Source organism: Selaginella moellendorffii, unplaced genomic scaffold (assembly GCF_000143415.4).
Source record: "Selaginella moellendorffii unplaced genomic scaffold, v1.0 SELMOscaffold_9, whole genome shotgun sequence".
NCBI classification, from domain to species: domain Eukaryota; kingdom Viridiplantae; phylum Streptophyta; class Lycopodiopsida; order Selaginellales; family Selaginellaceae; genus Selaginella; species Selaginella moellendorffii.
The window spans coordinates 2,230,685-2,256,208 of NW_003314270.1; the positions used below are offsets into that span (position 1 = coordinate 2,230,685).

The 25,524-nt window shown below is 49.6% G+C and overlaps 8 protein-coding genes across 8 annotated transcripts; 5 read left to right on the plus strand and 3 right to left on the minus strand.

Moving 5' to 3' along the window:
• Positions 1 to 1,025: 1,025 nt before the first annotated feature.
• Positions 1,026 to 2,091, plus strand: LOC112345500 (putative cyclin-dependent serine/threonine-protein kinase DDB_G0272797/DDB_G0274007). The gene is made up of 2 exons (XM_024672375.1): positions 1,026 to 1,630; positions 2,049 to 2,091. The coding sequence occupies exons 1-2, from the start codon at positions 1,026 to 1,028 to the stop codon at positions 2,089 to 2,091; spliced, it is 648 nt and encodes a 215-aa protein (XP_024528143.1).
• A 549-nt stretch (positions 2,092 to 2,640) lies between these two features.
• On the minus strand, positions 2,641 to 5,402 carry LOC9633145 (alpha-galactosidase). Its single transcript, XM_024672972.1, has 13 exons — positions 5,237 to 5,402; positions 5,036 to 5,183; positions 4,714 to 4,968; positions 4,505 to 4,652; positions 4,391 to 4,455; positions 4,172 to 4,335; positions 4,013 to 4,113; positions 3,899 to 3,957; positions 3,706 to 3,840; positions 3,448 to 3,653; positions 3,258 to 3,399; positions 3,094 to 3,202; positions 2,641 to 3,042 (listed from the first exon to the last, which is right to left on the minus strand). The coding sequence occupies exons 1-13, from the start codon at positions 5,278 to 5,280 to the stop codon at positions 2,729 to 2,731; spliced, it is 1,890 nt and encodes a 629-aa protein (XP_024528740.1). The 5' UTR covers positions 5,281 to 5,402; the 3' UTR covers positions 2,641 to 2,728.
• Positions 5,403 to 6,251: 849 nt separating this feature from the next.
• LOC9631060 (guanine nucleotide-binding protein subunit beta) lies at positions 6,252 to 8,015 on the plus strand. The gene is made up of 6 exons (XM_002967664.2): positions 6,252 to 6,555; positions 6,632 to 6,726; positions 6,787 to 7,202; positions 7,259 to 7,634; positions 7,708 to 7,812; positions 7,878 to 8,015. The coding sequence occupies exons 1-6, from the start codon at positions 6,447 to 6,449 to the stop codon at positions 7,902 to 7,904; spliced, it is 1,128 nt and encodes a 375-aa protein (XP_002967710.1). The 5' UTR covers positions 6,252 to 6,446; the 3' UTR covers positions 7,905 to 8,015.
• Positions 8,016 to 10,066: 2,051 nt separating this feature from the next.
• LOC9633147 (protein FATTY ACID EXPORT 3, chloroplastic) lies at positions 10,067 to 11,660 on the plus strand. Its single transcript, XM_024672920.1, has 6 exons — positions 10,067 to 10,147; positions 10,204 to 10,438; positions 10,501 to 10,960; positions 11,029 to 11,196; positions 11,259 to 11,346; positions 11,414 to 11,660. The coding sequence occupies exons 2-6, from the start codon at positions 10,217 to 10,219 to the stop codon at positions 11,508 to 11,510; spliced, it is 1,035 nt and encodes a 344-aa protein (XP_024528688.1). The 5' UTR covers positions 10,067 to 10,147; positions 10,204 to 10,216; the 3' UTR covers positions 11,511 to 11,660.
• A 2,777-nt stretch (positions 11,661 to 14,437) lies between these two features.
• LOC9633148 (cytochrome P450 734A1) lies at positions 14,438 to 16,870 on the plus strand. Its single transcript, XM_002967667.2, has 5 exons — positions 14,438 to 14,660; positions 14,723 to 14,949; positions 15,004 to 15,254; positions 15,308 to 15,650; positions 15,721 to 16,870. Exons 1-5 carry the CDS (start codon positions 14,459 to 14,461, stop codon positions 16,153 to 16,155), a joined length of 1,458 nt encoding a protein of 485 aa, XP_002967713.2. The 5' UTR covers positions 14,438 to 14,458; the 3' UTR covers positions 16,156 to 16,870.
• Positions 16,871 to 18,157: 1,287 nt separating this feature from the next.
• On the minus strand, positions 18,158 to 21,008 carry LOC9633149 (DExH-box ATP-dependent RNA helicase DExH18, mitochondrial). The gene has a single exon (XM_002967927.2). The coding sequence runs from the start codon at positions 20,984 to 20,986 to the stop codon at positions 18,212 to 18,214; it is 2,775 nt and encodes a 924-aa protein (XP_002967973.2). The 5' UTR covers positions 20,987 to 21,008; the 3' UTR covers positions 18,158 to 18,211.
• A 10-nt stretch (positions 21,009 to 21,018) lies between these two features.
• Positions 21,019 to 23,572, plus strand: LOC9631061 (pentatricopeptide repeat-containing protein At2g35130). Its single transcript, XM_002967668.2, has 5 exons — positions 21,019 to 21,631; positions 21,714 to 21,937; positions 21,996 to 22,602; positions 22,659 to 23,024; positions 23,117 to 23,572. Exons 1-5 carry the CDS (start codon positions 21,089 to 21,091, stop codon positions 23,531 to 23,533), a joined length of 2,157 nt encoding a protein of 718 aa, XP_002967714.2. The 5' UTR covers positions 21,019 to 21,088; the 3' UTR covers positions 23,534 to 23,572.
• LOC9633150 (pentatricopeptide repeat-containing protein At5g64320, mitochondrial) lies at positions 23,514 to 25,296 on the minus strand. Its single transcript, XM_002967928.2, has one exon. It carries the CDS (start codon positions 25,292 to 25,294, stop codon positions 23,570 to 23,572), a length of 1,725 nt encoding a protein of 574 aa, XP_002967974.2. The 5' UTR covers positions 25,295 to 25,296; the 3' UTR covers positions 23,514 to 23,569.
• Between the last annotated feature and the right edge of the window lie 228 nt (positions 25,297 to 25,524).

The window sequence follows — 25,524 nt, forward strand, 5'->3', positions numbered from 1 at the left end:
CTCGACCACCGAGCGATGGGGGCTCGTCAACCGGGTGGTTTCTCCATAAGAACGACGACAGAATGGTACAAGGCGATGATCAACGACGGGGTTACAACCTCGCTCGAAAAGGTTCTCTTGGCTTCAGTTTTTTGTGAGCCATCATAACTTTTAGGAGAGAAACTCCAAAATGAACTTCCAGGCCATGCAGAAATACATCACGGGCCGATCATCGTCGAGGCAATCGAAGCTCTAGAAATCGATGCGTACATTTGATCTTCCAGGCGCGGGCTGAGATCTCTTAAAAGCGAATTCGTGTTTTCGCGGTTGGCCAAGAGAGTCGAGGTGAATGGCGCGCAAGCGAAAGGAAAAAAAGAAGAATAAATCGTCACTGAAAAAGAGGGAGATGTTTAAGGAAAGTTGTCTGCCAGTGACTCACGATGGAGGGTCTTATCCCCCGTCAAACTTCACTATTCACAGAAGAATCGAAATAGAAAATGCCACGTTGCGCTGCTGCATTTGTTGCACAGGTGTCCTCCACGTCACTCCATTGTTTTTATTGTTTTCTCTTTCGTCACCGCCCCTGCTTGTTTGGAATTTTAGGTCGCGAGGCGACCAAAGCGCGGCAAGCTATACTCGCGCTCACTGCCGATCCATCGCTCCCGATCGATCGCTTGCTTGCGATCGTTTCTCCGTTTTCCTCATCTTTGTTTCCAAGTTTTCTCGCGATCGCTCACCTTCCGCTTTCTCGCGTGTTTCCGGTAGAGATATTTGGGAGATAATATCGTGAGAAGGCGACTGGGAAAACGCTGTCAATGGAGAGCAGCAGCAACATCACTGCAGCGGCGGCGGGCGGCGGCGGAGGAGCCGGAAGAGATGGAGGAGCTGGAGCTGGAGGCGCAAAAGCTGGAGGAGCAGCCGCGGGAGGATCAGGATCGTCGGGCGGAGGAGCGACGGCGTGCGCGGCGTGCAAGTTCCAGCGCCGGCGCTGCTCCCCGGAGTGCGTACTGGCGCCATACTTCCCAGTTGAAAACACGGCGTGCTTCATGAGCTGCAAGCGGCTGTTTGGCGTGAGCAACATGGTGCGCATCCTCACGGAAGGAGTCCAGCCGGCGCAAAAGGACGACACTATCAAGTCGCTCATTTTGGAGGCCGACGCCCGCCAGCGCGACCCCGTCTACGGCTCCGCCGGCATCATCACCACCCTCCGCGAAGAGGTCGCAAAGCTCCAGGAGGAGCTAGTCGTCGCAAAGGAGCAACTTAGCTTCCTTGTATCTCAGCTCCACCAGCAACATCAGGAACATCAGCAGCAGCACCAGCAGCAGGAGCAACAGTTTTTTGTGTTTGATCCTCCGCAACAGCAGCACCCTCACGTAGTGCACCAGCCTCAAATGCAAGTTGTCCCTCACCACCCTCATTCGCAGCTGCTCGGCGACCACGCCCCCCCTCTAAACGTCATGGACTCGTCTTTGGCTCCTCCCGAACAGCCCCCACTGCTTCTTTTCCAGCCGGGGTTTCTGCCCATGGATTTTGTCCAGCACCAGGCTGAGGAGGCTCCGCAGGTGAAGCAGGAGCGGCTTGATCCGGAGGAACAGCAGCTCGAGCAGGAGTTCGGTGGCAACTTTTTTCAGCCGGCTAACGGCGAGCACAGGTACATTTGCTACGTGTGATGAGATATTTCGTCTTTGTACTAACCAGGTCCCTGAGAGTGAGAGAGAACATGTGACGCTAACTTCCCGCATTGTTCTCTGCATTTGTCCCATTTTGTCTCTCGTTTTTGTTGTCTATTGTTGTTGTATCATCGCTTTCTAATCCCTCTGATAAGTGCTTTATTCTCTCTGCGGATATGAGAACACATTTCATTAATCTCCAGTTCATTTTCTGAATCTCTTGTCTCTCGACTCACTCACGTCATGAACTTTGTTCTCGAGATCGGTCGCCGTTTGTCTCTATCCTGTTTCACGAGTTCATGCAAATCACCGTTCCATTGCATCTTGTCCTTGGAAGTTCTAAGCAGGAAAGATCAATGTTGCGAGTGATTAACTTAATGCTTTGTTGCTTTTGGCTAGACAGCAGCAGGAACAGCAGGAGCATCAGCAGCGCCACCAATGAGTGGTGTTTTTGGTTAAGGCGTCGTCGTTTGGTTCGGGGTTTGGTTATGGTTGATGAGATCGTGTTTTGCTTGTTTGCCAATGATCTCTATGGACGTGGTTTCGAATGAATGGGCTCGGAAGCAAGACACCGTCTCAACTGTGTCCAAAACCGCTTTCGTCTCTGCAGGCTTTGGTGGTGGTGGTTTGATTGCCTCAATATTCACGGCTGAAACTTCAGGTTCTTGCTTCTGAAACATGAGTCGGTTCACTCTGAAGTGCTTCATTCTCTCGGCGGAAGAGAAGCACATTCCCGGGAGAACATTATTCTCCCAGTTCTTTTCGTGACTTTGTCTCTCGACACTCACGCCATCAACTTTGTTCTCGAGATCGAAAGCAGGAACTCGTGATTAACTTAATCAATTGTTCATTTTGGAGACAGTAGCAAGGAACTATTCGTGCTCTGTTATGTCGTTTGGTTAAGCTTGATGAGATCATGTTTTTTGTTTGTTTGCATCTTGACCTCTATCGTGGTTTAGAATGAATGGAGTTCTGGCAAGTCAACAGTCTCTAGGATATTCCGTTACCGGATAGAACCATAATATTCATGAATATGCTGGATTTCAAATTGTTCCATTCTCCCTCTTTTTGTGCACGATCTAAGCCAGATTTTTTCCCCCACTGCCGCTACAGATGAGAGAAAACAATGCACAGCCGTGAGAGGGCACCAGCGCCGACAAACTCTCCACTTTATCTAGCTCGGTCCTGCTCCAAACTTCCTCCCCAGTGCATTGGGTGGTAGAGTCGTCCGCGTCCAGGCCTGGTTGGGTTTTTGGTGCCTCCGGACCTTGTGCTCCTCGAGCTTTCGTCGTTGCGAGCTTTAATCCGGGTTGACGTTGTTGGAGCCCCGCCAAGCTATAAGTCACAGTCGTGGAGTTTTGGCCGAGATTAAAAAATGCAACGTAGTACTGGCCTGAAGAGACGTCTCCACTAATTAACACCACCACGAGAAGTATTTAAGTACCTTTCAAACCGCGCGCGAGCCATATACGAATTGGTGCCACTTCCTTAACCTCCGCGCAAAACCCAGAGCTTGGGCTCAATAGTTTGCCATTTGGCAACAGTTGCCAAGCCTACAAGAGCTTGTGAATCTACGCTCACATGCAAGAGAGTAAAGCCTTGACTTACCTGACTATTCTCCATGGTGCAAAACGAGAAACGCTTGCTTGCAAACATTCCAATGCTAGATGGAAGGTTCGGCTGCGAGTCCATGCAAAGCTCACCAAAGTCGGAGGTCCACAGCCGAATAGCACCTTTGGATTCAGTGTCACTAAGAGCCAAAGTTAGAAGAAACCATTGCGTATTGATCCATGCTTACGAGAGTGATGAATCACTTAAGGAGGTCCAGTTGAAACACCCCGAGAGCACCGATGATCGAGATGATGTTGTTCTTGAAGCATTCCAGCAAATTCTTGCGTTTTGTTTCTTTTCCAACGTCCAGTGTGTGTTACTGCTCAATTCATCGCAGCTAACCAAAGTTAGCAGTGGGACATCCTCAGTGCCCGGTAGTGTTCCAGCGTAATACTATGGAAATCAATAATGCAGCGGTCAGTGGCACATATTTACAGAAGCTTACCTCTGTATTCTCAGTACTGTGGGTGTTTATTTCTAGAATAGTCGGGTTTGTGATCATGGCATAAGTAGCTTGGTCGATATTTCGCAGGTCACCACCATACATCAAGGGAGATTTTGCCATTGCCCAGAGCGTAAGCTGGCAGCAAGAAAAGGAGGAGTTTCATAAGTAACAAGGAACTCAATGTACGAGTTACTTGTGTTTTTTGCTCATCGAAAGATAGCCTACAAGAACGATATGGGCCATAAGGTGCACCTGAGAAAAAAAAAATTGAAGAACTTTGAAACTAACTATATGCTCAACTCTTTACCTCCATCAGTGAGCCAGCCTAACGGAAGCATGTCCAAGTCAGGCCAAGACTTCCCCCCTCCCAAGCCGGGTGCTCCAATCAAACCAGCAGCAGCAAAACTCCTAGAGCATTAACCACGACACGTTGTGAAATAACTAGAGAGAGCTTGGAAGTTTGTACTTTGCAACGTCAAAATGAGCAGCTACATCACCCCATCGGTCCCAGTCGTCGCCAGTGATCCGGTACATGTTAACGATACCGCTTACTGATGAAGCCAAGCTGGGAGTGGCTTGCACTCCAGGAGACAAAGAGTATACGATTGGTCGTCCAGTGTTTGTAATGGCCTATGAAAGATCCATAACCTTCCATCCGTGGATCCAACAAATGCAAGACACTTACCTCTGACACGGCTTGAATCTCCTCTAGATCGATGTTGTCAGCTCCGAAAACACAGTCATGTTTCACTGACAAGGCAAAGTGAATACACAAGCAAAGACTTCGGAAAAGCCATACCGAAATCGACTCCCCAGGAAGCATATTGATCATAAAGTGATTTTAGAAATGCTTTTCCACCAGCACTGGTCGTGTTGATGCTGACAAAGCACTCTTGCATCCACGGACATGGCTGGCTTGTGAGAGCAATATCTTTCGCTCTCCATCCCTGCATTAACCATGATCAAATACCCCCTTCAAAAAAAAGAACGATAGAAAAGATTACATACCTTGGCACCGAGAATCGGTGTGTTGTTAGCCACAGCAACCGTAGTAATCCCTCTCATAACGTGGATTCCAAACTTGAGTCCCATGGCGTGTACTTTGTCAGCAATTGGAGCGAAGCCTTTACCACCTGCCGTGGAAGGCCAGCGCTTGGGATCTGGAACTGGTCGTCCCCACTCATCGATGAGATCATGGCCAGAAGATTGGACTGAGGCTCCCTTCTCCTGTTTACGATACCAGAGAAAATCGATGACGACGTACTGCGAAACACACAAACTTCTCCTGTTTAGTTCCGAAGAAAAACACGGCATGGAAGTAAAAGAGTACTTCATAGCCGAAAGGAGCGAGAGTATTCGCGAGGATCTTCGCATTCTGCAAGAACTCCTCCTCCGAGACAATCCAGGAGAAGGAATCGTAAGAATTCCATCCCCGAGGAGGCGTGAGCGCTAGACCAGCTGTAGAAGCTGGTAGCAGCCTGTAAATGATCGATAGTAACCCAACCCAGCGATGGGTGCAAGCAGAGATTACCTCGTAGCGATGGCGAGGGAGAAGATCGCTAGGAGCCACGCCATACGAGAATGCGAGGAGAACTAGATCCCTAGGGTTCCTTACCGTGCAGGGGAGCCTACATTTGACGTCTCCGGGACTCCAGAGTAGTCGTGATGATGATCCAAGAGAGCAAAACCTAGACAGGACGATCTCTGATCGACGGACTAGAGGGCAACACATGGCTGCTCACTATTGATCTGGATTGGCGCCAAAAATCCAAACAAAATTGGGTTTTTTTTTTTAGGGTTCTTGAAGTGGGTTTTGTGAATTTCTTTCTCGCAAAAGCCCTACATTCAGCAATCTGTTGATGTCTACCTCAGGAATTGGGGAATTTCCTTCTCTGGCGGCTGTAATCCAGGTTTTTGTTTTTTAGGGATGGAAGTTCACGTGAGATAGACAATTCTGCTGACATTTTCTGAGACAATTTTGCTGACAGTTTCTGGAAATTTTATGCTTCAAAGAAAGGTCCCCCAGAAAAAACTCTCTTACCACAATTTACTTTCGGCAGTGTCCAACCGGGTAATTCTCTTCTCTAGAAAGAAAAAGAAAGAAAAAAAAAAAACCAAGTGTTTTTTTCTATGGGGAATCGTTTTAGTTGCACAGGATCTCTCAAACACGTCGCAAGCAAGAAGTGCCAGAAGAAGTATATATCCAAGTTAAAGCTGCTTAAATCCTCACTTGACATCACAAATCCTCCACAGGTGCTCTGACACTGGCGCATCTTTGAGCACCAACAAACAGTATGCTTTTAATTCCCCGATTTGCTGGGGGAGATCGCTGCGACAGAGGCGTCTCTTCCATCTCACATTTCTCCAATTCAAGCAAGCATCGATGCAGGGCCTTCCAACGTCACGTTTCCTTCAACCACGACTCACGAACCAAAACGATGACAGAGTTCTTCCAAGGTTTGACTTTTTTTCTCGTTTTTGTTCCCAACTGCGATTTGGCTGGAGCTAATCCTGCCAGTTGCAGAGATTGAGCAAGTCCTCACGGCGTTTCCGTACGCGTACTTTGGTTGTACGGGGGGAGGACTTATCGCCGCTTCATTTGAAGGTCCGTTTTCCGGTCGGACGAGCATCTTAGGGCGGCTGGAAGGAATGTGATCTGGTAGCATTCCTTGATGTGGGTCTTCAGGCTGGGACTAATCTGGCCAGCTGCGGGCCGCTAGCAGGGAAATCTCCTCAAGGCCATGGCTGTTAATGGCGTGAGCCAGAGGGATATCCTCGCAGCACAGGATGAGGTGGACAGGCTCAGGAGCGCTCTGCAAGCAACTCGGCGGAGGCTGCAGGATACTACCCGTAAGTCTGTGATAATTGCTTGCCTCCTCTCTCAAAGTTCTGTTTTTTTTCTTCTTCTCGGTTTTGTTTTGTGAAGTTGCTGAGTATGCGAGGGCTCATGGCCGCGGAGACATTGGATTCGCAGCTGACAGGTTCAAATCGCGGAGGATGCTCTCGGGGCACACCGGCAAGGTTAGTGGCTCTTGCAAAGTTGCGATTTTTTTTTATGCTCTAGAGCTTTGGCTTCTTCAGGTGTATGCTCTGGACTGGTCGGAGAGGGACACTATCGTAAGTGCGTCGCAGGACGGGCGCTTGATAGTCTGGAACGCGATGACAAGCCAGAAGACGCACGCGATCAAGCTCCTGTGCCCTTGGGTGATGGCCTGCGCGTTCTCGCCGGATGGCGAGACCGTCGCGTGTGGAGGTCTGGACAACTTGGTTTCCATCTTTCGGTTGCGCTCCTTTGACAGCACTGGGAACCATGCCCCGTCGGCGGTGCTCACCGGTCACAAAGGCTACATCTCCTGCTGCCGCTACGTGCCGCGGAAAGCTCAAATCCTCACGAGCTCCGGTGATCACACTTGCATCTTGTGGGACGTGGAGGCACAGAGGCACATATCGCAGTTTGGTTCCGAGTCGTCCTCGGGTCACACGTCTGATGTCATGAGGTGAGCACTGCGTTCGACCCGCTTGCGAGTTCCGTAAGTTTGTTCTCCTTTTGCAGCTTGTCAATAAACAGCCAGGATCCTAACCAGTTTGTCACGGGCTCGTGTGACACAACCGCAAAGCTTTGGGACTCGCGAGCTCCAAGCCGGGCGGCGCAGTGCACTTTCTTCAGCCACGCAGGAGATATCAACGCGGTGCAGTTCTTGCCGGACGGATGCCGCTTTGGGACGGGCTCCGAGGACGGGAAATGCAAGCTCTTCGACACGCGGTATGGCTATCAGCTCCAAGAGTACGTTACCTCCGGCACTCAAATCGTCACCTCCATAGCCTTCTCGCACTCCGGCCGCATACTCTTCGCTGGCTATGGCAATCCAACCGGAGTCCAAAACGTTGCTCCAACGAGATGCTTGCTCTGGGACGTTCTTACAGCAACAGTAAGCTCGCTTGCTCCTTTCCTTTCTCGAGTGTTGCTTGACTGTTGTTTTTTTTGTTTGGTTTCTCTTTCAGGAGCTCCACGACATCGGAGAATCTCACTCTAGACAAGTGAGCTGCCTCGGTGTTGCTGCTGATGGAACCGCGCTGTGCACAGGGAGCTGGGACCATACTTTAAAGGTGGAATTTAAAGCTCTTTTTTTTTTCCATCGAAACTAGCTTACTCGATTTTGTTTCTCTCGCAGGTTTGGGCCTACTCAAGAACAGATTGACAAAAAAATAGCATAGCCGCAAAAAAATTAAACAACGGAAAGAATGAAAACACAGAATTTTAAGGTGTGTGTACATACCAGGAGAGGAAACTTATCTTTTTCTCTTGTGCTCGAGTTTTGTTGCTTTTCGCGGTATCACGAAATAAGATGGTAAGGTAGTATATTCTGGCAGACAAATAAGATATTCTGCCGAATTTTTGTTAGGGATATTCTGGTTGCTTTAGATGACAGTTGCAATTTTTGCTTCGTTCTGCCCTAACTTCTAAGCTCGCAGCTATGGAGGGCTTCATCGAGTACATGGATGAGGACGACACGCCCAGCAGGGGCATACTCCACTACAGGCCGATCGTGTCCTATGATCCGTCGCAGCGATCCAAGATACGTGGGATTCGCAACAAGCAAATCCAAGACCAGGTATGCTCCCCGGAGGCAAAATCGCCAGAGTCCCCGCCATCGCCGGCCTACGAGACAGCCAGCGACACCGATCGGATCGATTCTCCCCCTCCCCCGCTCGCGATCGAGGATCGGCCGGCGACCGGGTCCTCGATCCGGAGCAAAAGTCCATCGTCGGGCAAGGATCCGTCCGAGTCGGGCGAGGAATCGTCCGAATCGCGCAGCAGGCTGAGAGCTCTCCTCTCGGCCAGGCAAAAGGCGGCTTTCAAGAAGCACATAGAGAGGTGTGGATCACCGCCGGGAAGGAAAGGAGCTGGGAGGCAATGCTGCAGGATCGTGAGGGACGACGCAGGGACGTACCTCTCGGGCAGGGTGGTCGAGGAGAGTGGCGACGCCGAGAGGATCATCTCGGACTCCGAGCACGCTCATCGATCGGACAGGTCCGCGAGGATGAGAGTGGATCTCTACCGAGGGGACTCGCCGGTGTTTGATTACGAAGGTGGTGGAGGGGGAAGCCACGAGTTTGCCGAGGAGCCGAGGTCAGTGTCCTCGAGGATGGAAACCTTTCCGACGAGGAGGTCGCGAGGGAGATCCCATCCATCCTCCGAGAGGACGAGACCCGGCCATGCTGAGCTCGAGACGAGTCGCCCGTCTTACTCGAGGGTGGTGTTTCCACTCTCCGCCAAGAGCGTTGCGGAGCTCTTCCCGTCTGGAAGCCATCCTCCGGAGCCGGGCCCAAGCGATCCAGTCCGGTGTCCCCCGACCGCCAGTCGAGCTACGATCGGGAAGAAGAGCGGCTCGCGGAGGAAATCGTCCGTGAGCATTCCGGGCTTCGTTCCAAAGTCCGGTGCTCCCGAGAACGCTTGGAAGTCGGGGATTTGCGGCTGCTGGCGCGATCCGGAAAGCTGTAAGTCAGTTCTTTCTCCTTTTTGCAGAGAAGCTTGAGAGTGCTTTAGCCGTAGCGTGTAGCTCTTTAGAGACTGGTAGTCTAAGTGTTTGTTTTCTATTGACGCGTATGCGTTTTCCTTGGCCTTACAGATTGGAGTGGGGTCATGGAGCAGGTTGTGTAACTGGAATCGCTCCTTGCATAACCTTTGGACGCTTGGCCGAGACCGTGGACAACGATCTAAGATGTAAGCTCTTGAGTGTTTTTCCTTGCTTCTCGCTTTCTTACGCGAGTTTCGTTTTTTCAGCGTGCCTGTTTAACGGGCTCTTGTATTGCTTGCTCTGCGCTGCCGGGCTGTGTTGCTGCCTCTCGGCGCACTACAGAACCAAGCTCCGGGAGAAGTACAAGCTGCCTGGATCGCGGAGCCAGGATTTTATCTCCCACTGCTTCTGCGAGTGCTGCTCGCTCGCGCAAGAGTTCCAGCAGCAGAAGGCCGAGAGCGTCAAGTCCACCGAGGTGGATCAAAGTCGGAGTAAGCAAAAACTCTTTTGCTGTTCCAATGGATGATTGTTTTGGTGGTTTTTTTCGCCAGGAACTCCAGAGCTCTTGACAATCGGAGGAAGTCCAGAGCTGTTGTTAACAGCAGGAAGTCCGACGGTAGTAACGAACACTGTGATACTACAATCTCCACCATTTGTGAAGAAGAAGGGCGACATAGCCGAGAGCTCAGCGGCAGCGGCGGCGTCGAATCCTCCCTTAAAGCTGAGAAATGCTACTCCAGGTCCGGTGATCATGGAGAGACCACCATGGAGAAAATAATGTTTGGGCCATGAACCATGAGTACGAATATGCCATGGTCCAGTTTTTGGTACGGTAATAACGAAGGTTCTCGATGTTAATCTCTCTGGTGTGTTGTCGAAACCTAGTTCTTCGATCAGTGCGCTTGGCGATCTAGGCGAAAAAGGTACGTCTAGCTAGGCCTCTCAGCGATGGGGCAAAAATCCCTCTCTCTTGTCCCAGGTTTTGCAAGAGAATGATGGCGGCAGCAGCAGCTGCTACTGTTGTAGCGCCCCCAAATGTGGTGCTGCGATCGTGTTCCTTGAGCTCGCGGGGAGCTGGCACCGCGGCGGCGTCTTACCCTCGCCTTCGTTTCAATCCTCTGGCTGTGACGCCGTCGCCGCAATTTCTCTCCAGGAGAAATATCATCGCCCGGCAGCAGCAATTCATATTTTCTTCTTCTTCCGTGGAGGATGCGGTGAGTGTTCTTTGAGAACAATTGTTACCATCTTCCAAGATTTTTCTTCTCCTTCTTCCCAGGCATCAGTGAACACTAAAGTCGACGATTCGTCCCAAGAGAAAATTTCCAGCGACGATCTCGATACATCGGTCAAGAACGTAGAAGTTGCAGCTAGAGACCTGGACGAGCAAGCCGAGAAGTCCAAGGCTGTGCTGGAGGAAGTGGTACAGAACCTCAAAGATGTTGGCAAGCTCCAGGACACTTCTAAGCAGGTGTATGCAGAGTCGGCAGAGAAAGCCATGGGTGTGCTCCGGGACACGACCGAGCAGCTCAGGGAGCAAGCCGAGAAGGCCAGGGCCGTGCTCCTAGCCACCGCCCAAGAGACCGCCGGCAAAGGCAAGGAAAATCTCACCATGCTCGCCGAGAGCTCTTCCGACCCGGTGCTCAAGGACATTGCCGAGACGGCTCTGAACGCTCATTTCGTAGAGACGAGCAAGAAGGCTGCCAAGATCCACGACTTTTGCCTGGGAATTCCTTACGGTACGCTTGCATTGTATTCGGACAAATCTTTTTTGTTTCTAATTCTTTGGTTTTCTTTGGGTTTTCAGGGAGCATTCTCCTGGGAGGAGGCATTCTATGGTTTTTGTTGACTGGAAGTACTGCAGCGCTGCGTTTTGGAGTGTTTCTGGGAGCTGTAGTTTTGGCTCTGAGCATTACGAGCCTTAAAGTCTGGAAGCGCGGAGGATCGTCGGCATCATACATTTTCGGACAGGGAGGTATGCTTACTCTTTTGCAAACTCAAAGCTTCATCTCCATGTGTTGGTCGCTTTTGTTGCAGCTATCGCGTCGCTTTTAGTGATTAGAGAGTTGAGGAGATTCTCGGAGGTCCGGTTGTTCTTCCCCCACGCGGTCATGGCGTTGCTCAGGTAGAGTTATTCATTTATTACTTTTAGTGGGCCTCCCATATGATTTTGTTTTGTTGGATCCTTGCAGTGCTGCAATGTTGGCATTTTACACTTACGTCTACGTCTCCGGAGGCAATCCTCCTCCAAAGAAGCTCAAACTGGAGCCATCCGGTAAGGCCGCATGAGCTCAAAAACTCAAGAGGCCAGTTTTGTAGAGTGCAGCGCAGTTTTAGAAGATATAGCGATGGTAGATCTAGAGAAGAAAAATAAAATGGTTTGTTTAAAGATGTCTAAGTATGGTTTAAAATTTACAGATCTATTAAAGTTTTTTATAATTCTTTTTCTGGAGTATTGTTTATCTATTAATTTATTTTCTTAACTAAAACACTTGTTTAAACTGCGAAAGCTTAAAATCGTCAGTAGTAAAAAAATTGAACACCCTAAACCATCCAGGGGTATGCAATTTGAACTTAGACTTTGGACTTTGTCAACTTCCCGTTTTATTCATTGCTAGCATCTTATACCAGTCCAGCTCGTCTTTTTAGCTAACCTGAATCTGCCTCAACGGTCCTCCATGTAGCCATGCCTCGACACACTGACAACGTTGATGAGACGATTTAGGAAGAACTGGGGCTCTGTGAAGATTTCGAACACTTCCATATGATGGACAGTGCTTGGACACTTACTTGTGATTTAGAAGAATTCGTTCCTTGCACCTTTTCTAAAAAGAATAAGCACTCCTTTGCCGCTTTGCTAAGTTCCTGATCTCTACTGTGCCTTATATGAAACACGGGCATCGAATCGGTCTAGCTACCCGCCAATTGGCGCGGATGAGCGAGGTGCAAGCAGTTCCAAGACCTTAAAGCCAACATTACTATTTATTCTTGGAAAATAAAAATTAACATTATTAATATTATTACTAGTGTTAACGATAATATTCCCTCAAATAAGTAGCTTCGATAATCATACCATGTTTATGGAGTTTTTTAGCCAATTCGCAACATGTATCTGTATCAGGAACCATCAAGTTGCAAAATGCCACATAACAAAACCACCTCCGAATTTGACAACATGTATGTTTTTAGCATCTCCTTTAGGACTATGCCTAGCAACTGTTTGTGGTTGTCAACTTAAGAAGTTCTTTAGCATTCTCCCGCTTACCCCCAGACACCATCATAAAGACATTGTGCTAGTTGTTTATCATCCAGTTTGAGTAGGCCTCTCTTTATTACATCTGCGTAGGTAGACAGGTGGTTCTGCAGCCACGTCTGGATGTTCCTTAACCATTTCATGAAAGAGCCTCTCATTGGGTGACAGACGAAGAACATTCTCAAACACACAAATCTCGCATTTGTAGCCCAAACCCTTCATCATGTCCACGGCTTCCCAAAGCTTGCCCTCAAGAGGAGGAGCCCTTTCAAAAGGATACGAAAGTACTCTGGTGAAAGCCTCTTGATCACACGCCTGGTCAAGCGAGTCCAGAGCAAACCCAGCCTTCGGATCAAAAACCCTTCGTATCACGGTGTTTCTGCGCTTTTTTCCAATTAGCTTGTGGAAAACTGATACCTCTAAGTTTAAAATGATAAATTATAAATATGTTTATAATTATTGAGAAATTGGATGAATAGATAATATTAAACTAAAAACAGCATTAAGCAAACCACGTCCAAACCGAGTGCAAGGTCATATCAAACACTATGTTAAACTGAGCAGCTAGAGCAGCCAAGTAAGAGAGTCAAGACCGTTATACAATAGGGAAGCCATATCTTGTAATAATTGTTTCATACAGCACCAAGGGCTGTAAGACATGATCGGGCATTGGAGGATTGGCTCAAACGTCTTGAGCAGCATTCCTTGAGCCTAGGAACGTCCTTCTCCCTCACCGTGAGCGAGAAGGCGCCCCAGTTGAGAGCATGCAGTCGTAGTAACGTCTACTGCAATCCCAACATTGTAGAATTGAATCAATGGCCAGTGTCACTTGCTCCCAGACTGCATCTTAGATCTTTTAGTGGTGAATCCTCCCATTACTCTAGAGTCTTGGTGCGAATGCTTGTGGTGTGAGCTGCATCCTCGTGCATTGTCCCTCCCTCTGGCGAAGCCCCGACATTCTAGCATGGGATCACGGTTGGTGCTGATAATTAATTCCTGCGCAGCAGGTGTAGAATTTGCTTCTTGAAATGAGATGGTTGTTGGGATAAGGTTTTGCTATTAATAGTACACGCCTCAATGCACTTTATTCGTTGCCCCTTAGGATTGGAATCATTTAATTTTCAGGCTTTTAAATGTTGAAGAAATCACGAGAAAAGGGGGATGTTTCTCCAAAGAGTTGACTGACAGAGTAATTCAATACTTGAAGTAACCATTGCTCTAGCTACCTCTCCGCTGGGACAAGTAGAGAAAGTTTTCAAAATGAAAAGAGCAGTGTATCAAGGCAATGGTATCAAACTGATTGTGATCAACCCAGCAGTCGTGATGGGTCCAGCTCTTCAGCCATGTTAGATCTATAAACATAAGGGGCCTGGGACCCCCCACTGCTCTTATTATCACTTTCGTTATATATTATATATATCTTTTGGCGCTTAGTTGGAGGCATAAGAACTAGCTGTAAAAGAACTTCACTTGTTGAACTACCACCCTCACATGGAATAGCTGGTCTACACAATGGAAGGATTGGTAGATTGAGTGCGGAAATGGAGGTGTTGGTTCCCCTTGGCTCAGTAGGGGTTGCTAGTCAATAGTCAATGAGGACATTGACATCTCTGAAGGGAGGGTGAGTGTAGCACATGTGATCATGGGATGAGATTTGAATATACTGTCACCGTAGATCCTTGGAACCTTGGGGGATAAATGGGGATAAAATAGCCACTAAGGGCTCTCTCATCAAGCAATTGCCCCTTTTCCAGTTGGCTTAAGGGGAGAGAGATAAGGTGCGCTACAATACTTGTACTCATTTCGCCTTGAGTAGTCTTCTCAAGCACATCTTAGGCTCGTGCTTTCAAGGCCTCAATCTCTCTGACTGGCTAGTGCTCTGTGAATACTTGCTGGTGTATAAATTCTCTACCCGTCTCAGCCAATAATGGATGTCATCTCAGTTCTTCTTGTCGCACTCGTGCTTGCATTGTCTGTTCTATGGATGGTGTGCAGCTTCCTCATGCGCTACTATTGGGTGCCCAGTGCTCTCCGTGCAGTGATGGAGAAGCAAGGCATACGAGGCTCACCCAATCCTCCAAATCCCATCTTTGACGTTTTTGATGGGAAGCCTGACATGAAGGAGATCAGCCACGACATTCTGCCTCATGTTCTTCCCTGGGCCGCACAGAACATGAAATTCTATGGTGGGCATCAATTTAATTTCACAACATTATTAGTGTACTTTCAAATTCACTTTGATTTTCAGGGAACGTACACTTGAACTGGTGGCTGCGGGAGCCCCGGATTGTGATCTCAGAGCCCAAAATGATATGGGATCTGTTTATGAAGAAGCACAAGGATTTCGTCAAGTCCCACTTCATCAAACTCTTGTCTGATGATATCTTTCATAAAGGCCTCTTCCTTGCAAATGGAGAAGCTTGGGCCAGGCAGAGACAGATTGTAGCACCCAGATACTACATTGACGAAGTTAAGGTGATATTGCATTAAGTAGTCAAAGTCTAAAGTTGACTAAACTCTATTGTACAGGCAATGGTTAGAGCTGTGAACAATGCAACAAGCCAAGTCATGGCAAAATGGGAAGCATTTGTGAAGGACAGTGGAGACGTGGAGAGGGAGCTGGATGTTCAAGTTGAGTTCATGTGCTTGAATGTGGATGTTGTAGCGAGGACAACATTGGGGTTGGAAGACAATGACTTTCAAAACATTCTCAAGTATAACATCACATTGCTCAAGCTGCAAAATGATCAAGAAACCTGGAGCTGGTTACCATTTGCCAGGTACAGGTGGCTTAAGGAAATTGTACTTACTTACAGAAGATATTTTGGTGCAGGCTGATCCCTTTCGGTATAAACGTTGAGCGGTGGAAAGTACGGAAACAGCTGAATGACCTTGTTCGCAAGCAAGTGAGAGAGCGAAGAAAGAAGATGACAGAAGGCAATAACATTGATTTTATTGGGAAACTCTTGGATAATCCAGATGTTAGGGAAGACGTGATTGTTGCCGAGTTGAAAACACTCTATGCTACAGGGTTTATCAGCTTGGCCCCACTTCTCTCATTCACAATGTTGATGCTGGCTCTCTATCCCAGTTGGCAAGAAAAGGCAAGACAAGAAGTTGACCAAGTTCTGGATGGAGAAGTTGTTAGTCCTAAAGATGTCACCAAGCTAATCACGGTAACCAGTTAATCAGATTTTTCATTTGATCCACATAACTAAGCTTGCTGTATGGTTCTTGTTTGTGCAGATTGAGATGATTCTGCAAGAGACATTGAGGCTGTATCCCACAATGCCGCTCATCCCAAGGGTGTGCATTAAAGACTCTATGCTGGGGGACGTGTTCATTCCCAAAGGACTGGGGGTGAGCGTTAATGTTGTTGCGCTTCATCATGACCGAGATCTGTGGGGAGATGATGTAAATGAATTCAACCCATCCCGCTTCAAGAATGGTACTGCAACTGCAGCCAAGCATCCCATGGCGTTCATGCCATTTGCCTATGGAGTTCGAACCTGCATTGGAAGGGCCTTCTCTGAGGTGCAGTGCAAAGTAATCATTGCTATCATCCTTCAGAGATTCGAGGTTAAATTGTCCCCAAATTACCGGCACCACCCAGTCATTACAGGACCCCTGATCCCAAAGAATGGCATGCCTGTCATACTCAAGCCAAGGCAGAACTTCTAAGACAACAAATTTTAAAATAAATTTGTCTAGATATAAAAACCTTTATTCATGTCCAAAAAGCAACACTCGGCATTTGCTCTGAGAATCGTGTTACACGGACGGAGGGGCAACAACATCGATTACCCTTCCATGTACATGTTGGTCAGGAGAATGTAGCCAGCTGAATCCATAGCGGCACTCATAGCAGCCCGCAACAGAAACCAGCACGAAGGGCATGTTGTTGAACAGATCCTTGGCAAAACAAGAAACCTCCCCATATTCTTGTCACTGAAATCTGTCCAGCCTTCTCGTAAGGATCATCATCTTGTGAACATCCGGCCACCCATTGTCGATGCAGTCAACGATGTGGGATCTTCTTGTACAGCAGAATACACTGGAATTGCCTGCAGAATACACCAGAATTGCCTGCAGAAGCTCCTTGCTCTTGTCTCCTCCTTGTAATGGTGCTCCACACTTGATCGCCAAGGGATAGTGATCTCGCAAGCCGAACATGCTCGGCCAGAAATTTTGAACTTGTGAAGCTGCCATAAGCCCCAGATGCCCATTGTGCGCAAATGCTCCCAGCCTGATCGTCCAGGCGATTTCATCCCACTGCAGCATCAGATTCAGCAGATATAGCTTGAGATTCCCAGCGGATACATTTGCCACATATTCCAAGAGACTACATCACTTCGAAGAAATCTCAAAGAACAGGGATTCAGTCCCCTTCTCGGCAAATGCCTGAAACATCATGGTAAGTAAGACCAGGCTTTGGCAAGGTATCGAATTGAACACACCATCCCAGCGACAGTGTGGACCTGAAAGGCATGCAGGCACATACATGCTTTGTGTCAGTCACCTCAGAACCCAACTCCCACCCATGTGAGTGAGCTCACCCAGATTGCAGGTATAATTGTAGCTAATTAGTTAATTGTTGGCAAATGCGTGAAAGCTTGATATTTACAAGTCACTAGTGGCTCCACCCTGGGCAAGCTCCGCTATGAAGAATAATGAAAGCTACCTATGTGGAGCAGGCTGCCAGATCAGGTGTTCCAAGCATTTTCTGGACGAAGCTTGGGGTGAAATACAACCAGCAGCACACCAAAGATTCTAGAAAAGCTAGCAGGCATGAGCTTGATGAGCTCGAGCTTTTGAGTCTACTGGCTTGTGAGCAAATAAGACTTCGTCACTTACAACCTGGGCCATCCTTTGGAACCGCAACCCAAGTCTCCCCGACGCTCGAGACCCGCCTTGCCGCCATGTCCACCACCGTCCTCTTGTCCTCGCAGCACAGCACAACAGTGCCATTGACATACACAGTCCCTGTCTTGGTGCCAGCATTCTTGGCATCACACAAACACATTGTGCGTTGTTTGCCACAATTATAGCCCAGCAATTGCCTATGCATATGGCTAAACACAACAAGCGCCACCCTGGATACATCCCGCTCCCGGACCATTTCGAGAGCCTGAGCATCTGGATCGCCATGATCTCCACCACCTTTGTCAAAATCCTTGCCGCATATGTCACTGGGCTGAGAGCCCAGGCATGCTGGCCCGTTGTGGCCGAGGAACACGAGCGAGTGGCCCTTAGGTGCAAACAGGGCCAGGTGCATGATCTTTGCAGCGCTCTGCTCCATGTTGTCCATGCTGTAGGTGAGTCTTTGCGCCTGCACCTGATGTGATCGTCTCCCAGAGCTTCGAGTATCTAATCCACTTGTGCCCACCTCTTGGTGCTCTTCGACTTGGGCATGGGCTTGTGCGTGGCGGCGTAGCAGCAGTCGTGGTTGTTTAGGATCACTGCCTTGGGGCATTTCGAGCTTGCTTATCTTTTGCACAATCTAGACGTTCTCATCACCAAAAGTCGCTCACAAACAGCACTAAATCCGGCTTGAGAAGCTCCAGGGCTTGGGCATCCAACTGCAAGTCCCATGTGTCATGGACGTCTCCCACAATCACAATCCTGATCTTCCCCATGTCTTGAATTGTAGGGTTTTGCTTCATTCAGACCTTTTTTACTTTAGAAAAAAACGATGATATTACCTTACAAATCATGGAGTGAGAACTAGAACACGGTATCACGCAGCGCAAAGTTGCTTCCTCATGGTTTGCATTTGGAGAGATAAGCGTGACTGCGATTGCTTCACGCTCTCCCTCCCGCAGCCACCATCGTGCTCTCGCTCTCGCATCTCCTCTTGCCTCTTGCGGGCCTCCTCTCCCGTGAAGAGCACCAGCGACTCGCCTAGCATCTCGGCAATCTTGGACGCCATCTCCGCCGCCTGATGCCTCTCTGGGAACGCTGGCGCCGGGAAGTGCTGGCTGAGCCAAAGGTACATGGACAGCAGCTGGTGCCGCGTCTCCAAGTCGTAGATCCCCGCGTTGTCGCTGGCAGTCCTCTGCGGCATCCCCATGGACAGCCTCACCGGGATCTTCCTGCTGTAGGCCGACGCGAAGCGCTGGAGCGAGCCCATGGACTTTGGATCCCGGCTGTTCACCGGGGCAAAGCAGAAGTTGTACTCGTCTTCGAGGGACAGCCCGCCGATGGCATCCAGCGCCGCCGCCACCTTCTTCAAGTTGTCGTTCTTGCACAGGAAGTACGTCCCGTCCAGCCGGCAGTGCTCCGAGAAGCGGTCCAGGAGCTGGGAGAAGGTGATGTCCGGGAGCTGGCTGGCGAAGAGCTCCAGCTGCTCGAAGACCGGGAAGAGGCCGGCGCTCGGCGCATCTTCGAATGGCTGCTTCATGCACTCGACCAGGTAGGGGATGTCCGAGGCGTAGAGCGTCGTGACTTGTCCCTCGGGATACAAGCTTCCGCGCCTCCCGGCTCGTCCGGCGATCTGCTTCACCTGTGACGCTGGAACTGGAATGCGCTGCTCGCCGTTGAACTTGTCCAGGGAGTTGAAGATGACCCTCCGGATGTTGAGGTTGAGTCCCATTCCAATCGCGTCGCTTGCCACCAGCACGTCGTATCCACTGCTGGGATCGTTGAAGAGCTTGGCTTGCTGCGTTCTCGTCTCGGGTGGGAGAGCTCCATAAACCACACAGCACTTGTGCTTGGTTCTCTGCTCGATTTCCAGCTTGACTTGGAAAATCTCCTTTCTGGAGAATGCCACCACGCAGTCCCCGGCCTCGATGAAGTCGAAGTTGCCTTTGGCAGACGTCCGGTCGATGGTGAGCGGCTTGAACCTCTCGTAGTGATGCTCCACAAACTCGTCACACGTCGCGGCACACAAAGTTTTGTAGAGCTCCAGCGCGCTTGGATCGCCACAGAGGTGGACTTCATCGGCCCGCAGTGCTAGAAAAGCTCTAGTCCAGGCCCAGCCTCGAAACTCATCTGCTGTCATCTGGACCTCGTCAATGACTGCCACTGACCAAGGCTTTGTGAGCACGGCCATCTCCACGGTGGAGGCAAGGTGAGTTGCAAAAGGAACTTCCCTCCTCTCCTGGCCAGTGTGAAGACTGCAATAAACTCCGGACATGTTGGACTTCTCGTAAATCTCCATGGCCAGGAGACGCAGCGGGCAGCAGTAGATGCCAGTCTCAGCTTGCAAAAACCGTTGGAGAGCCGTGTAAGTCTTGCCACTGTTCGTCGGGCCGCAGTGGTATATCACCTTTCTCTTCATGGCCCTAGTGAATGGAAACCAGGCGTGTGGCTTTGTCAGGTCCGCGGACGTGACTAGCTCCCTGTATCTGGTTATCTCGTTCGAGAACTCGGAGATGCAAAACTCAGCAAATATCGGGAAGAGGTACTCCTCAGCTTCATCACAAGGTCCCACTTTGAGTAGCACGTCCTTGAGAAGCACCGGACATTTCGCCGTGAAGAACTTCCGGAACTTGCTGACAGCCTGTGGGAAGAACTTGGAGTTGATGTAGACGGCGAGAGCCTGCGTTTTTGCCCACCCTCTCTCGGCAAACCTGTCGAGAACCGCTCCAAGCCGGAGCTTCTCATCGGGAGTCAGTAGCAGCGGTGGCGACTTCACCATCGCCTGGAACAACGCAGTGGGGTCGGCAAACCCCTCGGGAACCATTTCTGGCAATGCTGGCTTCGCCACCTTCTTCTGTTTCTCCAGATCCAGCTCTTCTTCCTGGAACACATCTCCATCGTCGCCAACGGCTTGGAAGTACTTCCCCAAGTCCAGCTTCTCAGGCTGCTTGTTTGGTCTTCTTCCCGATCGTCTCGTTTCCACCTTCTTAGAAGCTGGCGGAGACTCAACAACGATCGAAAGAGCATTTGCTAGAGGAGGAGCTCCAAGGACTTTCTCCTCGAGAACTTTCTCTGCCAGAGGACCACCGAGAGTTGTTTGTTCGAGGGCTCTATCTGGTTGAGAAGCTTCTGTTGCTTTGTTTTGGGCCTCATTCTTAGTGTCTGTCGTGGAAGAAGTCTTGATATCTTTCTTCTTCGCTCCAAGAGCTTTCTTCTCGAGAACCATTGCTTCCTCATTCTTAGCTTTGATTGTGGAAGAAGCCCCGACATTTTCGTTTTTCGCTGTAACAGTTTTGAGATTCTTCGATTTCTTGTCTGCGGTAGATTTCACCTCAGCAGTCTTGGCCTTAGATTTCGTCGCCTTGGCATTCTTCGTTGATGGAACCACCTCGGCATTCTTCGTTGAAATCGCCTCGGCATTCTCATGCACTGCAGCAGCATCCTTCACCTTCTTTACGCGCTTAGGCCCAGCGCTCCCATTCCCAGTAACGACGGTGCAAAATCCTCGTCTCGCTGCTCGAATCTCCGAAGCGTCAAATGCAGGCCTGAATCCGACAGCCGCCGGATCAAACCACCTGTGAACAAACCGAGAGCCTTGGAGCTGCCGCTGAATCTGCGAGTGCCGCGAGAGGATCCGCCACAGGGCCTTCATCCACCAAGAGCCCTAATTGCAAGAACCCTAACTAAACCCCATCGCTTTACTTTAAAACAAAAGAAACTAGAAAAGCCTTTTAAAGCCATTTTATCTCGATGAATGGCTATGGATCGATGCGGTTGGAAGAGCTCCATCGCCTCTACTGGTATGATCTTTAGCGCCTCCATATACCACACTCCTAGAGTCGTGAGAAATGCCGCTCCAGAGATTGATTCCACGCCCCAAACAGCAGGCGACGAGAGTAGTTCTTCTCTCTCGCAGCGAAGAGTTTCCCTCGTCACAAAGCCCACCAGAGCTCCTGTGCTTTCCGATAGCACCGCGAGTATTGTTACTCCAGAGTCTTCGCGAAGTAAAAGTCCGGATAGAAATTCCCAGCACGGTGTCTGGGACTTGGATTTAATGGATGTCCAGCAGCAGCCAGAGAATCCGAGGCCTGGAAGTAGCACCAATCTTTTCGTCGTCAAACCTCCACACAAGGATCGAAAGACGAAGAAGAAAAGAATGGAAGAAGAAGTACCGCACAACAAGAAGATATCTTCGCAGGCGGCCATTGGACTTCTCAAACGCTCCGGCGAAGAAGCTGTGACTTATATGCAGGGCCTGGTCGGCCTCGTCAAGAATCGGCCCTTCCTGTGGGACGAGGCAGGTCAGCTTTGTCTTGAAACAAACGAAAGAACTCACCGTTTTGCTTTTTTTTCTTGTTTTTCGTTTTCCTCTCGTCCAGATTATGCAAGAACTTGAAGCTCGAGGATCGCGAATCAAAGCCTGCGAACTCTTTTCTTTCCTCGACAAGCAAAGCGAGTACAAGCTCCACGAGCAAAACTGCGTTTGCATCATCGGGATGCTGTCACGAGAAGGAAAGCTGGGATTAGCGAGGGAAGTTCTCGAGGAAATGAAAAAGAAGAAGCTCAAACTCAGTGCAGTACCTTACACGATGCTGATTCATGCGTAAGCTGTTTAAATCCACTTTCTCAAAACGTCTTTGTGTGATCGATGGTGGAATCAGGTACGTGAAGCACGGTCTCGTGGAAGACGCTTGCAGCTTGTTCTACCGGATGATGAAGGATGGCTGTGAGGCCACTGTAGTGACTTACACCGTCATTATACACGGCTACCTCCGGCAAAAATCCAAGCTCGACCATGCACTAAGGCTTCTTGAAGTGATGAAAGAGAGCGGCAAGAAACCCGATGAGATACTCTACAATTGCCTCGTAAATGGCCTGGTAAACAGCGGCCGACTGGAAGCGGCAGAAAAGATCCTGGACGACATGAAGCGAGACAAGGTGTCAGCCAACTTGGTCACGTACACAAACCTGATTAAAGAGTATGCGAACACTGGAAGGTTGCAAGACTGTCGAAAACTCTTCCAGGAGATGAAAGATAAGGGAGAGTCTCCAAATTCCTGGACTTACAACGCGCTCATCCAGGGATACGGGAGGAAAGGCCTGTTCAAAGAAGCATTAGAGCTCTACGACGAGATGGACGGAGTTGGCTGCGCGAAGGACGTGCATACTTACAACATCGCCATCGCAATGTATGGCAAGCGAGGCCTGCTCGAGGACATGGAACGCCTGCTAGACGAGATGGACACCAAAGGAGTTCCTCCTGATCAGGTAAGAAACTTAAAAGAGATAGAGGAACGGAAGAACTAATTAGAGCTTTTTACCAGGTAACTTACAACACATTGCTCGACGTTTACGCGAAAAAGAGCTACTTCGTGAAGGCTCATGAAATCCTGAGAGAGATGACCGAGGCTGGATACAGGCCAAACATCTGGACTTACAACATCATGCTGAGCTCCGCTAGAAAGGAGCAAAGCGTCGCGGAAGCTACGCAGCTCTTCGAGAATCTCAAGTCGAAGGGAGTCGTTCCAAACATCGTGACTTACAGTGCCATGCTCAGTCTCTACGGCCGTCACGGACTTTACACTGAAGCTGCGAAGTTATGGGACGAGATGATCGAGGCAGGATGCATACCGTGCATCATTGCCTACTCTGGACTGATCGAGAGCTACGGCCACCATGGAATGTATCAGGTACGTAACGAGTTCCTACAAGAAAAAGAATTTAGTTTCCAGTTGAAAGCGGAAGCAAAAGGGAAAGCTTACCTCCAGAACTTTGTTTGCAGGAAGCTCTTGCTTGTTTCCAGGACATGAGAAAGTCCGGCATCGTTCCAGACACCAAAATCTACACAGCTCTGATGGATGCTTACGGAAAAGCTGGCCGGTGCAGAGAGGCCGAACTCCTATACTTTGAAATGACCAAGGAAGGTTTCGTGCCAGACGGGATAACTTACGGCATCTTGGTTAGAGCGTTTGCCAATGCAGGCCGGCTTCGCGAGGGCCTCAAGTACCTCAAGATCATCCTCGAGTACGAGGAGCCAGAGAGTTACCTGTGCCAGAGGATCATCAGCCGGTACAAAAGCTTTTACGAGATGCATGCCGAGGAGTCGAGTGAGGAGGACGACGATGACGACGAGGAGACTGAGATGGAGTCTAGTGAGGACGAAAGTAACGAAGGCGAGAAGCACCAAAACTCTCTGTAAAGTTATATTAGAAGAAGAAAGAACACGAGATCTTACTCAGGAAGACGGCCCTGCTCCGGCTGCTGCTGGCATCTGAGCTTTAAGCTGCTCCGCGTCAGCCCGTCTTCCAGCTTTCAGGAGACCAGCACGGAGGATTCCGTAAGTCACACTGTCCGGCTTACAGTTGTTCTGGATCATCGTGTCCTTCAGCGAGAGCGCTTGGTCTGTTCGTCCGACGTCACACAGTCCCCCGATGAGGATTGTATAAGTATAGGTGTCTGGAACCAGGCCTTTTTTCTGGAGCTGCTCGTAGACTTGGAACGCTTCGCTTATGAGCTTGCGCTGGCAGAGAGCCGACATGAAACTGTTGAAGTGAACCAGCTCCGGAGACGCCAGCTCCCGAAAGACCTTTCTGGCATCGTCAAGTTTCCCGTGCTTGGAGAAGGTGCTTATGAGCAAGTTGTGGAAGAAACTACCGAGATCAAGTCGAGCCCTGTGCTTCTCCAGAAATTCCTGAACAAGTTGAACGCATCCTTCTTTGCAAAGCCCAATGAGTAACGGCATATATGACGCTCGGTCGGGTACGCAACCTCCTTTGGAGACCATCTCGTCAAACACGTCTACTGCAGCCTTGAAGTTACCATCCCTGCGAAGACTGTTTATGAGAACTGTGTAAGTCACGACGTCTGGATTATATCCAGAATCCGCCATTTCCTGTAGGAAGTCCCTGGCTTCATCAGTTTTCCCTTGCAGGCAGAGGCCGTTGATGAGACTGTTGTACGTGTACAGCGTGGGAGAACACCCATTCTTAACCATTGTCGTCGAAAGCTCAAAAGCCTCCTCCACCTTCCCTGCCTTGCACAACCCGTCGATAAGCTGATTGTAAACGATAGCTGGAGGTATACAGCCACGCTCAGCCATCACGTCCAGGACTGCCAAGGCCTCGGAGAACTTGGAAAGCCTGAGGAAACCATCTACGAGGCGGCCGTATGTGAACGTCGTCGCTTCATACTTGCCTTCCAGCATCTTGTCGAGCACATTGCATGCTTGCTCCAGAAGCCCCTCTCTACACAGCAAGTCTATGGTCATGTTGTAATCGCTCTCCTTCTTCAGCAGGCTCCACACTGTCCAGGTCCCGTCGTCAGCAGCCTTCGACACGGCATCTTGCGATCCAGCTTGAGCGACCATCATCCTGAAAATCTTACTAGCAACTTCCGGCTTCTTCATGTCGTAACACGTCCGGATCAGATGGTTGACAACCGAGTGATTGAAGTTCTTGCTGCTAGTCATGTCCTGTACGATGCCAATGACTTCCTCGGAGTGGTTCTCCTTGAGCAGGCCCGAGACAATGGACGCGTATTCCTTCTTCTTAAGAGTGTAGCCACCGTCGTGCATCTCCTGGAGAACACCTCGAGCTCCCTTCCCCGCTAGCCTCTGAAGGAGTAGCCTGTAAGAGTGAAAGCTGTGCTTGGAGAACACCTCCTGCTTGGAAGCCCAGTTGAAGAAACGCAGAGCGACGCTACCATCTTTCACTTGCTCTAGCACCTTATTCACGGCCTTGTGTCCGACTGACCCCTTCCACTGCTGCATTACGTCGTCCAAAGCCTCCCCTTGCGGCCTCTCCTTCAAAGACTCCAAAATCATTCCCACAACTGCTTCATCTAGCTCCTCCGGCGGATTTGCTACCTGTGCCTGAGCTACACTTGCCAGAGAGCGCGACCCATTTGCTCCAATGGACCGAAATGCCGCAAACCGGAAGAAGGCGCTCTTCGCTCTCAGCATCGCAAGCACCATACTACCCAGGGTTTTAGGGTTTAACGGCCATGGGTGGTGTTCATGAAACGTTCAACTCCTTGTATTTCGCTCGATCGTCTTCCTGAAGCTCCTTGTTCCCTTGTTGACATTTTCAGTCGATTCCACAGCCTGGAAAGCAAACAGACGTGCTTATGAATGCTAAAACATGCACACACCTGTTGATACAAAAGCTCGATTTGTTGAGATTGCTGGAAGAC

Excerpts from the sequence above, each read along its gene's own strand:
- LOC9633145 (XM_024672972.1), bottom strand. The coding sequence starts at position 5,280 with ATGGCGTGGCTCCTAGCGATCTTCTCCCTCGCCATCGCTACGAG. Across the intron at positions 4,336-4,390 it reads AGATTCAAGCCGTGTCAGAG|GCCATTACAAACACTGGACG; the intron begins GTAAGTGTCTTG and ends GATCTTTCATAG. Across the intron at positions 3,958-4,012 it reads AGGCTGGCTCACTGATGGAG|GTGCACCTTATGGCCCATAT; the intron begins GTAAAGAGTTGA and ends TTTTTTTCTCAG.
- LOC112345500 (XM_024672375.1), top strand. The coding sequence starts at position 1,026 with ATGAGCTGCAAGCGGCTGTTTGGCGTGAGCAACATGGTGCGCATCCTC. Across the intron at positions 1,631-2,048 it reads CCGGCTAACGGCGAGCACAG|ACAGCAGCAGGAACAGCAGG; the intron begins GTACATTTGCTA and ends GCTTTTGGCTAG.
- LOC9633150 (XM_002967928.2), bottom strand. The coding sequence starts at position 25,294 with ATGCTGAGAGCGAAGAGCGCCTTCTTCCGGTTTGCGGCATTTCGGTCC.
- LOC9633148 (XM_002967667.2), top strand. The coding sequence starts at position 14,459 with ATGGTGTGCAGCTTCCTCATGCGCTACTATTGGGTGCCCAGTGCTCTC. Across the intron at positions 15,255-15,307 it reads AGCTGGTTACCATTTGCCAG|GCTGATCCCTTTCGGTATAA; the intron begins GTACAGGTGGCT and ends ATTTTGGTGCAG. Across the intron at positions 15,651-15,720 it reads ATGTCACCAAGCTAATCACG|ATTGAGATGATTCTGCAAGA; the intron begins GTAACCAGTTAA and ends TTGTTTGTGCAG.
- LOC9633149 (XM_002967927.2), bottom strand. The coding sequence starts at position 20,986 with ATGAAGGCCCTGTGGCGGATCCTCTCGCGGCACTCGCAGATTCAGCGG.
- LOC9631060 (XM_002967664.2), top strand. The coding sequence starts at position 6,447 with ATGGCTGTTAATGGCGTGAGCCAGAGGGATATCCTCGCAGCACAGGAT. Across the intron at positions 6,727-6,786 it reads TCTCGGGGCACACCGGCAAG|GTGTATGCTCTGGACTGGTC; the intron begins GTTAGTGGCTCT and ends TGGCTTCTTCAG. Across the intron at positions 7,813-7,877 it reads GCTGGGACCATACTTTAAAG|GTTTGGGCCTACTCAAGAAC; the intron begins GTGGAATTTAAA and ends TTTCTCTCGCAG.
- LOC9633147 (XM_024672920.1), top strand. The coding sequence starts at position 10,217 with ATGATGGCGGCAGCAGCAGCTGCTACTGTTGTAGCGCCCCCAAATGTG. Across the intron at positions 11,197-11,258 it reads ATACATTTTCGGACAGGGAG|CTATCGCGTCGCTTTTAGTG; the intron begins GTATGCTTACTC and ends CTTTTGTTGCAG. Across the intron at positions 11,347-11,413 it reads GCGGTCATGGCGTTGCTCAG|TGCTGCAATGTTGGCATTTT; the intron begins GTAGAGTTATTC and ends GGATCCTTGCAG.
- LOC9631061 (XM_002967668.2), top strand. The coding sequence starts at position 21,089 with ATGGCTATGGATCGATGCGGTTGGAAGAGCTCCATCGCCTCTACTGGT. Across the intron at positions 21,632-21,713 it reads GGCCCTTCCTGTGGGACGAG|ATTATGCAAGAACTTGAAGC; the intron begins GCAGGTCAGCTT and ends CCTCTCGTCCAG. Across the intron at positions 23,025-23,116 it reads GCCACCATGGAATGTATCAG|GAAGCTCTTGCTTGTTTCCA; the intron begins GTACGTAACGAG and ends CTTTGTTTGCAG.